This window comes from Astatotilapia calliptera, chromosome 10, assembly GCF_964374335.1.
Source record: "Astatotilapia calliptera chromosome 10, fAstCal68.1, whole genome shotgun sequence".
Taxonomy (NCBI): domain Eukaryota; kingdom Metazoa; phylum Chordata; class Actinopteri; order Cichliformes; family Cichlidae; genus Astatotilapia; species Astatotilapia calliptera.
Window position 1 is genome coordinate 16,286,350 of NC_137431.1, and position 11,310 is coordinate 16,297,659.

The 11,310-nt window shown below is 41.5% G+C and overlaps 1 protein-coding gene across 3 annotated transcripts; it reads right to left on the reverse strand.

Moving 5' to 3' along the window:
- Positions 1 to 1,050: 1,050 nt before the first annotated feature.
- On the reverse strand, positions 1,051 to 10,974 carry aldocb (aldolase C, fructose-bisphosphate, b). 3 transcript variants are annotated; one of them, XM_026182425.2, is made up of 9 exons: positions 10,821 to 10,974; positions 4,701 to 4,817; positions 4,180 to 4,391; positions 3,672 to 3,726; positions 3,413 to 3,573; positions 3,205 to 3,288; positions 2,935 to 3,109; positions 2,330 to 2,529; positions 1,051 to 2,219 (listed from the first exon to the last, which is right to left on the reverse strand). In XM_026182425.2, exons 2-9 carry the CDS (start codon positions 4,810 to 4,812, stop codon positions 2,127 to 2,129), a joined length of 1,092 nt encoding a protein of 363 aa, XP_026038210.1. In that variant the 5' UTR covers positions 4,813 to 4,817; positions 10,821 to 10,974; the 3' UTR covers positions 1,051 to 2,126. The 3 variants fall into 3 exon arrangements, with proteins under 3 accessions (XP_026038210.1, XP_080163677.1, XP_026038212.1); XM_080307551.1 differs by lacking the exon at positions 10,821 to 10,974 and adding an exon at positions 9,415 to 9,527; XM_026182427.2 differs by lacking the exon at positions 10,821 to 10,974 and adding an exon at positions 9,058 to 9,399.
- Between the last annotated feature and the right edge of the window lie 336 nt (positions 10,975 to 11,310).

The window sequence follows — 11,310 nt, forward strand, 5'->3', positions numbered from 1 at the left end:
ATTTTTTACCTTTTGGCCCAAGGTTGTCTTTTACATTTGGTGAAGGAGACCCCGTAGTTGTTTTTAAAAAGGCTTTATAAATTCACACAGACTCACTGTCCACTGAAAGAAATTTTAGCTGGTGTGGTCTTCTGCTGCGGTAGCACATCTCCTTTAAGCCACATGATGTGTAGTGCATTCATAGATGCTCTTCTGCATATCTTAGTCAATGGTGCAATAGACCTCAATACTTGAAATGTGCAATTCACTTGTATTTTTATTTTTATTCCTATTTATTCTATTTATCCCCTTCGTATATTTTATTTATATTTGTCTCTGTATTTATATGTGTGTGTGTGTGTGTGTATATATATATATATATATATATATATATATATAATATTCTGTAACTGTAACTTCTGTCGGTGCTGTGCTTTTGGAAACCGAATTTCCCAGAGGAACCCACCCGAGGGATTAATAAAGTTTTATCTTATCTTAGCTATTGAGTGGTTATTTGAGTTACTGCTGCCTCTCTATCAGCTCAAAGCAGTCTGGCCAGTCACCTCTGCCATCAAAGCATTATCATCCAGAGAAATACTGCTCACTGGATATTTTTTCCCTTTTTTTGGACCAGTTTCCGTAAACCCTGACCAAAGTAATATCCTACGTGTTACATTCTGATCTTTAGCTTTAACTTCAGCAGGTCATGCCTACACACCCTGAGCTGCTTCCATGCGACTGTCTATCCAATCTGCAAGATTGAGCGCAAAACACATGACTTTGACTCAGAAAGGGGGTGCATGTAGGCATATATACACCTCCAGGAAACTGAAAATAAAGTTTAAATATGCAGATTAGTGTTGGCCATTTAATTTCAAATCACAATAAGCTGATTGTGTAAAGGTAATGATATCAGCCAACTAAATATAATTAAATACTCAACATTGATTTCTAAAATGTAGAGGCAGTAAAGATTCTAAATAATAAAGTAGCAATATTTGACTAACATGCATAACTCTGTCATCGCCAGTATCAGGACAGGTGTAGAAAATTCCATCACACAAAAGCATCTGATGTTTTAAGGTTTTAGTTTATTTTTCTCCACTATTTGACACACCAAGTGCTTAAAGAACAATATTAACACCACAAACGGCACAGTACTCCAACACAGCAGCGACCGTTTCCCCGCTGCTGACCCCACGCCATTGGTCCATTGGATGTGAATGTCGATAGAAACTAGTCTGGTCGTTCGGTAGGGCAGGCAGGGGGGAAATCAGGTGGGAGGATGACACACTAGCATCACATAATATTGACACCTTCACACAACTGAATACATTGATTACTGCATGTAATGTTAAGCTAATGAACAGACACACAAGATGGTTGTTTGTTTTAAAATTCAATAATGGTGATAAGGAGCACAAGAACAAAAAAAAAAAAAAAAAAAAAAAAAAAAAAAAAGGAAGAATCCTGGTGTGTAGTGGCTTATTACAGTATAATGTGCCTGCTAACATCTACTAGATATACATCTGTCTGAAAGCACAACAGAGCACTCCACACTTTTGTTCAAAAGATCAACTCGGCTCAACATTTTCACCTCGTCTGCCATCTTGCTCCTTAACGCATGTTCTGATGCCACTAATAAGCAGTTGGTCCCACTTGGTGTCAGTGCGGATGTTAGTAGAGCGTTTCAACAATGAACAAATGCCGTTCTGACAGAAGCGAAACACTGACACAAACATGCTGATCTGGCCTGCTTGGGAGTGATTTGATATTTTGTGTGAAGTGGGCAGAGACAGCTGCGTGAAAGAAGGAATGTGGAATGAATACTGACTAAACATTTTTGATTATCCTCCAACCGTTTAACTTCAAATTGTCTCAAAACTAACCATTTGTTGAAACTGGGGGGAATTTAAAAAAAAAAAAAAAGAAAAAAAAAAAAAAAGACAGATGACCCATGTCTGTTTCCTTTTGTACTGTGATGTCACATGATGGTTTCAAATACACATATCTAATAATGTAAATTTAAGAACTCTAAAGTAAAGCAGACAGCACAGGCCTGTGATTGATGGAGGAGTGAAGAGGGGAGACAGCAGAGCAGATAGAAGACTATAACTATGCCACAGCTCAACGTGGTAGTTTGCTGTTTAATAGGCGTGATTAGCCACGTAGAGGGACTGGGCTGCGGCGGTGCCACTTCCGGAAGACTCGTACTTGCCGAGTGCAGCCAGACCGTTAGCCTGGAGAAGAAAAAAAACAAAACAGACATAAGCAAAAGAGCAAAGAAAGTTTTGCTTTTTTAAATTAGCAGTACAAAGGACACATCTGATGTCCCTTCCTGTGGTCTGACCTCGGCGCGCTTGACGAACTCCTCGGTGGCGGCCTTCTCGTTGTTCAGCTGTCCTTTCCAGGCGTTAAGAGCTGAGGCCTGCAGGGCACGGCCGTAGGAGAAAGTCAGGGCCCAGGGCTTGGGGAGTGGGCAGTTGTTAATGGCATTAAGGTTCACGCTGGCCTCTTCCTCAGACTGGCCACCAGACAAGAATGTCACCCCTGTTTATACAAAAGAAACACGAGTTACCGATCTGCTCATACCTGATGTCGAGGAAGATTTTAAAGGTTTTCGAAAGCATCTTTTCCTGCATGTTTGCACTCTGCAGGTAGATATAAACGAGTGAAAGAATCTAGAGATTTAAGTATTACTATTAGGAAATCAAAGCAATCTGAAAAATGCCAAGACTGCCAATTTACTAGTCAACTCATCCAAATTCCAAGGGATGATCTAACTGATTTTATACATTCACAAAAGCATGTTTCAGCTAGCAGTTTATCCATGATAACATATAATGGTTTAACTTTTAAATATGCTGCTCTATTAAGTCACTTGGAGCCCTGCTGTTGCACACAGATACTGTCCCACTCCCTGAATTTTTCCTATTATATACACAAGTATCTTGCCTGGGACAGCAGGAGGCACTGTGCGGCGCAGAGCAGTAACAGTAGCCATGGCGATTTCTTCACTGCTGTACTTAGTTGGGCAGGAGTGTCCAGCTGTGACCATGTTGGGCTTCAGCAGTGTCCCCTCGAGGTACACGTGGTGGTCCGACAGAGCCTTGTACACTGCAGCAAGGACCTAACAGCAGGAGACAAACGATAGCACGCAAGTCCAAACTTGAACTCTCCAGAACAGATAAAGGTGGCAGAGTTCCACATTCTGCAACATGTTACCTTTTCGGTGACGTACTGGCAACGCTTCAGGTCATGATCTCCATCGGGAAGGATCTCAGGCTCCACAATTGGAACGATACCATTCTGAAAGAGATTACAGAGTGTAAATTTAACACCAGTATTTTAGAAATATACAATACTACCATTTGATGATCACTAGTGTCCTTTCCAAAAAAAGGAAAGGAATCCTCTATAGTACCACACTAACCTGTTGGCAGATGCTAGCATATCGTGCCAGCACGTTGGCGTTCTCAAAGATGGCCAGCTCAGACGGCGTGGTTTCGCTGATCTTCAGCACACAACGCCACTTGGCGAAATCTGCGCCGTCCTTCTTATACTGCGCGCATCGCTCGGACAGCCCATCCAGACCTGCACTCAAACAACGCACAGAACCAGCCATGAGAAACACACAGGGCTTCCGTGAAGTTCATTTCAGTTCTCAAACTTGTGCGTCTACTGTCTCCTACCCTGAGTGGTGGTCTCTCCATTTGTTCCAGCGAGGGGTACAACACCCTTGTCAACCTGTAAAGACAAACAGAAAATGTTCTGAATTTGACCTGAAATAACTTTAGCCCAGTTGGTCCTAACAACATGATCTGCTGTTATGTGTGGGTCTGAGTGTATGTAAACACACTGAAAGCGTGTTTTTTTTTGGTTTAAGAAAAAAAAGGAACACCTTTCAGGTTTTACCTGCTAAACGATGAGGGTTTACACTGCCTGCTAAGCTGAGTCACTTGACTGCATTATATCAACAGCGAAGTGATGATGACATTCAAAACAAAAGGAGGTTGAGATTTTCAGCACTCAGGCTCTTGTGTTTTAAGGTAGACTCTGAGCACAACAAACTATGTAAACTAACACGTAATGGCACAAACCAGGCAATGCAGCAGAAGCATAATGAAACTGAGCTAAAACTAATTTTCAAGAATGCACCAGGGTAAACTGATTACCCAGCAACGGCAATCCCCTGCCTACCTTGATGCCAACGACAATGCCGCGGTCTTTGATGAGCTTGGCGAAGTTGACGCCATCGTCAGTGTTCTGGTAGAGGGTTTCATGGAAGAAGATCACACCTCCGATACAGCTGTCGATGCGCTGGTCGGCTGTGAAGAGCAACTGGCGGTAGCGGCGCCTGTTCTCCTCAGTGTTCTCGACCCCAATGGGGTTCAAACGCTTTGCCATGCTGCCTAAAGAGCAAAAAACAAGGACATGGATTTAATAAAATACACACAGACGACACAAATGCCATTTATTTAGCATCATTTACAGTATAAAATGGCCTACAGCAGAAGACTAAAACTGCTTGTTTGCAGTAATCTTATAGAAACAATAACATGCATCTTTATTTTATGATCTCTTTAAATAAACGCACAGCAATTCTAATTTCACATGCAACTCACTGCATGTTCAGTGTACTGTATGTTGGTATTCAACCATGTTTAATGTTGCGTTTCAATCAGCCACCTTTGCTGAAACACCGACACACCAACACATACCGGTGGACTCATCAGCTGCGAGGATGCCTTTGCCTGGAGCTACTATCCTGTGAGCAATGTCCTGCAGCTCCTTCTTCTGCTCAGGGGTCAGTGCGGGATACTGGTGAGTCATGGTGGCTGAAAGAGAGCGAAACACACATACTGCTTCACTATGTGCAAACCTGGATGACTGCCCAGGGCTGGCCTCATTTAATGTCTCCATTGTCTGCAGCTCAACTATACTGTTATACCAATGAGCTTTTCTAAGTTAAGTGCAGCCAGATTGGTGAAAATGGGCAAACTCCTACACGATGGCACTTAATCACACCATACAAGAACATGACATGTGTGCAAGATGCGAGCAGTACATTTCCTGTTTCCTGAGAGTTGAAGGGGGGGGGGGGGGGAGAAAAAAGAAAAGGAAATAGAAAAAAAGTAATTCAGTAAAATCACTTATTGTGACTAGAAGCAAACACCCCATCTTGTTGACATTCATTTTCATGCATCATCTGGTGTCAGTCATTAAAAACAGAAAGCTTGGTGGCAGTGACCAAACTCCATAAACAGCCTTCAAACCAGATTATTTAATTCCCCTTTCCCTTCCTCACTCTTCCATAAATTAGCAGTTACGTAACCCCTCACCTCCCCCATGTGAACCACACCAGACGGATGGAGGGAGGGGGAAGGGGTTGTGTAATAACGCTCCTATAGACTCTGCTGCCAGTCCTCATTATAGCTGCAGGCCTGGATGCAACACGGCTCGTTTCCCCCTCCTCAGCAACACTCTTTGTTTTCCTCTGTCATTATACACCTCTCTGCCAGTTACACCTTTAGTTCTTCGCCTGGAGTGACACGTCACGCATCCATTTAAGCGCTGCTGTTCTCAGACTACAAATTATTTCTACTGGAGCCATGCGATATGAGTGCATCAAGGATTTGTAAATTTCCGTTCTCACTCCAGCTAATGCACTGTGTGCCTGAGAACAAGCTGTGACTTGTCTGTTTGGCTATATTGGTATCCGAGGCGCTCCCGCTGAACACAAGGCTGTAGCTTTGTGCACAACGCTGCCGGGTGTGGGCCACAATAGCAGGTCATCCATTGGAGAATTCGATAGACTATTCATTTATTCTACTAAATGTTCCTCCACAGCAAGCAGTGTCAACTAAAAGCTGGAATTGTCAGTATATTGTAAAGGCACACATTCATAGGAGGCTGTAATACAGCTTAATGATAAAGTCAGGGAGGCTGGTTTATTGTGAGAGCACACCGTCTGATATACTCCCTGTACCCTCTGTGTTAATCCTCAGCTTAAAGCTATGAGATAACCTTTACAGTACACACAGGCCTCTCAATGAAATCAGTGTGCAACTCTTATCACACACACTCACACGGCCAGGCCTGCAGGGCATATCGTGTCCCCGAGGAGAATAGCTTCAGCAGGGGTACAAGCTGCATACTTCACATCTCCAGTGAATAAAAGGAAGTATTTACACGTGATAAAAGCCAACCTAAGGGCAAAGGCATGTGTGCCCTCAGCTCTGCTCCACTGTCTGTACCAGCCAAAAACCATGCTCAGCAAATACCTGCCCTCCTTTGTGAAGCAGTACAACTCCACCGTGGTGGAGTTTCGCTAAGGAAACATTGCACAACAAGCTAACTCAATAGGAAATCTACAGTTTATGCAACAACTGGACAAAAAAAAAAAAAATAACGGAAAATTACTAAAGATGACAACTTTACATTGACTGGAGGCTTACGCTGAAATCACGGCTCAGCCCCAGCAGCCTATGGAGGCCTGCTTACCCACAGAGAGCGTCGGTGGAGGGAGTGTACCAGTATACTACACAACTATGTAGTATAACTGGTCTGCGGGCTACTCCTGGTTATTCTGTTATTGGTCCATCAGCTCAGGACAGAGTAGAGGGAAGTTACAACATGAAAAGAGCTGAAGTGAAACAAAGTGTCAAACACATTGAGAAGTGACCACCACAGTCACTGCCTGTGCTTCTCCCAGTCCCTGTGAATGTCGCCACGTGTCAACCAATCGGCATTAAACTGACACATAGGTCATCCGCAACCAGGGACATGCATCCGGGATTTTGGACGAGTGCACAGGAGCACGTTTGCAATGGGTGAAACCATGTCTTTTTACACCGTCCATAGGGAATTGCATACACAAATTAATACAACCCCCTTAAAAGAACAATATGAGGCAGGACTCTAGCACATTATCAGCTGGGGCAAGTTTGGTAGTAGTGCACTAGAGTTTATGCTTGGAGGGTTATTAGCTTTAAAAAAAAAAAAAAAAAAAAAGATATTGGCTAAATGTGCAAGTATAAAGTTTTAGAATCACTACTATGCATCAATGCAACAACCACAGAGAGAGAGTGTGTGGTGTCAAGGACATTTCTCTCTTTGGTAAAGTAACCTGGGAAAATATTTGTCACATAGGATTATCCTTCGGTCTCTCTTAATCTACGATGGCTCCCAAATCAAAAAATGGGAGATTGTCAGAAGGCTGTGGCTGAACTGCTTTAGACATAATCAGGTGATGACAACTCAGCTTATGTTACTCACAGCCAAAGGAGGTACTAATCTTATGTTTTCCATTTTTGGGTTTGCTTCTTGAACGTCTCCAGGAAACAGTCCCAGAGGAGGCCATTAGAACAAAGACAACTACCTCACTCTGTGCCACACAAGCACCACTGCAGGGCCTTGCACCACAGATGTGACACACTTAAAACAAACAAGCCCAAAAGGTTAAAAAGACAAAAAAAAAAAAAAAAAAAAAAAAAAGTCCATTATTCAGAGCATAGGATGTTAGGGAAATGGCCTGATCAAGAGAATTAAAAGGAAGGCTTTTCATTGGTGTTTGAGTTTAAATATTTCTGCTTTGCATATTCCTTTAGCTTCATGATCTATTCATGAAGTCAAGTGATTATTTGAAACCATTTTGTTTTGTTTTTTGAGTTAATATTAAAATACAGAAATTTTTTTGAGTTCGGTAGAAGCCTCAACTACCCAACTGTAGCAGATTTAAAGAAACTATAGCACATCCTATAAAAACTGCAGGACATTACAATTGGGTGAACCTGCGTCTTCATTTGTATTGACTACCCTGAGCTACAGTATTAGGCTAAGAACTCTTTAAGCCTGGAGAACCCATGGAGTCAGATCCGTCCCCATTGGTTTACTAGGGAAACCATAGGGTCAAATTTGACCCCATGGGTTCTCCAGGGTTAAAAAGATCTTCCTGTGTTTCCAAAAAAAAAATAAAAATAGGAAGCTAAAACTAGAGCAGCGTAAGCGCTATCAGAATCAAGTAGAGACCTTCCAGTAGCGTTATCATCAACACTGGTGATAACCGTTATCTTCCAGACAGTCACATACACATAAAGTTACCAATAACATACACTGTTCAGTGATCATGTTGCCCCAGTGGCCAAGGACATTTATCTAATGCGGCTTTCAAATATTTTATAAATTATGTGCACAAGGTTCTAAGGCTGTTTGTGTGTGTTCGTGTTCCTGTTTAGCCATCTTTGTGAGGACCGAAAGCTGCATTCTACTATACTTGTAAGAACCAACAGTCACTTGTGAGGACACACACACACTGGTCCTCACAAGTTTGAAGGCCTTTTTGAGGCTCAAAATGTGGTTTTAGTGTCAGGGTTACAATTAGGTTATGGTTAGGTTTAGGATAAGGGTTCGGTTGAGGCATTCATTTTTAACGGTTAGGGAAACCATTATGTCAATGAAGGTCCTCAATAAGATAGTTGAACGGGCGTGTGTGTAGTAAATTCGAGTGCATCCTATTGATTGTCATTCGTGAGATTTATTGATTTGGTAACTGCAATTAGAAATTCTGCTTGGAGGTCAGATTCTTCATCGATTCCTGATCAATTTCCTGTGTGGCTAAAGCAGCTCAAAAGAATAAAAAACAAAAAATAAACAAAAAAAACCCAAAACAAAACCATACCATCACTAAAAACTGATAAGCCTGAAGTGATATGACTGAACAGTTTAAAGCTGGTTCACTGTTGTGAGTAGACTGCATATGCAGGCTTTCATGACACGTAGCCCAGCTCTCTATATTTTCTGATCTTTGATCCAGCCTGTTGAAGTGGTCTGCTTCAACAACACTTCTGCAATGCGACATGAAGATCAACTCCCTGCTGAGTCACAGAGAACCACTTGAAAAAACAAGAAGACCGGACTCACACACACACACGCTCTTTAGTTGTTGTTAGATGGAAAATGACACATCTAGATTTGTACCAGGCTGATTTAACTGTGATGCTGTCTGATTTCGATTGAATTTCAGGTTAACAGAAGAAAAAACAAAAACAAACAGAGGGGCCATCCAATGCTTCTCACCTTAAAACAGGAGCAGCCCGGCATGCAGTGAGAAATCACAAATACAAGAAAAACATCAGAGTCCACATTTACAGCCATCACGCTGCAGCTGGTCTTCTTTTAAGCATTGCTGCAAGCATTCAACTACAAGGTCTTGAGCTTGCATGCTAGATTTACTGCCTATGTTCATAAGCATGTAGGGGGAGGATGAGGATTTTTTTGCCGTTTTGTCTAGATCATCAGAACCCTCTGGAGGGTGCCACTTTTTTTTTTTTTTTTTTAAATTCTATTTTCAAGTTGCATGAGCTTTGCGATGAAATTGCTCCTGCAGGACAGCACTAAAATAAAAAGCCTGCTTTCAGTGCTGTGCTTTGTTACCAGACGGGCCTCTGGCCTTGGCGTCGCATCTATCTTCAGGCCTTGATGCTGCAGCGGTAGCAGGAGCACTGTTACCCATGCAGCTCAATGGGAGCCTATTACAGACCTCGAGGCTGCGAGGGTGTTGCAGTTCAAAGAAAGGTGGACATTGATGAAAATGTGCAGGTTAGACTTCAGAAACATGTCCATAACAAACGTCAGTAAGGAAACCACTCATAATTAAGAACACCTGGTGTATGATTGTAAAAATACTTTCTGGACTGGAAACTATTAGTTTATCAATGGAGAATTATTTAGCAACAGCAGTTATTGATTAAGGGTTTCGATTTGTTCATTGATCCATTGCCTCATTTGTTTTTTTTTAAATTCATTTTACACGTGAAGTAGTAGCGTACAAATCAACAATGAAAACACTTATTTAAGAATTACACTCGTTAATAATGCAAGAGAATAGTAAAAAATATAATTACTAAGTGGAAACTGCCGTTTGTTTTGTTTTTTCAATTATAAACACTTCTGCAATCCAACCCTCATCAATTACATCCCCACGTGATAAGGGCTAAAACATATTTGTTATATATTATCATGATTATTGTTGATATTAGTATTTATTTTACATTCTGAACTAATTTGCTTAATTTTACGCCACTTTTCTACAAAACTAGCGCATATATATATATATATATATATATATATATATATATATATATATATATATATATATATATATATATATATATATATATATATATATATATATATATATATATATATATATATATATATATATATATATATATATGCATGCCTTGCTTCCAAAATTCAGGCCGCTATATGACTTCATTAACACGTGTAGCTTTTTCACGTACTCTGCGGCTCCGCCTCTCGATGTCTACGTGCTTCGGGACAGCTACACCCTGACGGGAAACAACCTCGTCACAGCCCTCACCCATCACCGCTGCCACCCACGTTTGTACCCGACAAATCACGCATAATCAAGCACATGTAAAAACTGATAGCTTCGATCTGAAGCGAAGGAAGGCGCAACAGGCTCGTCTCCTCCACTTCCATCCTTGAAGGTCATCACTTCTGCGCCCTTCCTGTTGCGTACTTCGATGATGGGGCCGAAATGCGCAACTCTAAAACGACTGTTTTTGAGAAGGTGATAGACTTTTAGGAGTTGTCTGTCAAATTGAGATGACATAGCATCAGTGATACAGCTAATGACGCTGTTTGTTCATTTATGGCTAACAGGCTAGCTTTTGGAAGATACAGCTAGCTGTAGGTTCAGTCAACAGCATCACATCCGCATCACCATCAGAATGACAGCCATCATGGCTGACGCGCTCAGTAACACACAATAAACGTTTAAAATTTAAACAATTTTTGGATGAGGTGACTCTTACCTGCTGATAGAGATCAAGTGAGGTGTGCGCAGAGGATGCGGAACGGTCTCCTGTTTCACTGCTGCAGCGCGACGTGACCTTTTAGAAAGCCTGGGCGGAGCTTAAACCAGGCGTCACGGCACGAAGCGACGGGGCGCATGCGCCGCAGAGCTCCAGAGTGATTGTGCATCTTTTTTTCTTCTTTGTGGAGACAGTTTGTCCTCTGTTTTCTAAAAGTACCAAGGTATTTATAGATGATGATGGTAAAATTGACAAAGCGATTGTGAACAAAGGCGGAACTTCGCCTCCTACAGTGCAAACTGTTCAATAAGATAAAAATAATTTACTTTAATTAAATATACTCTGTATTTGGTAAGTCTTTTTTCGTCCTAGTGCTAAATAACCTCTGAAAATGATTAATACTCATGTTTTGCGGCCTAGTTATAGACAAAGCTGAGTGAACTTTTATGACTTTCACATATGTTAGATTTCAATTCATATTATTGTTTAT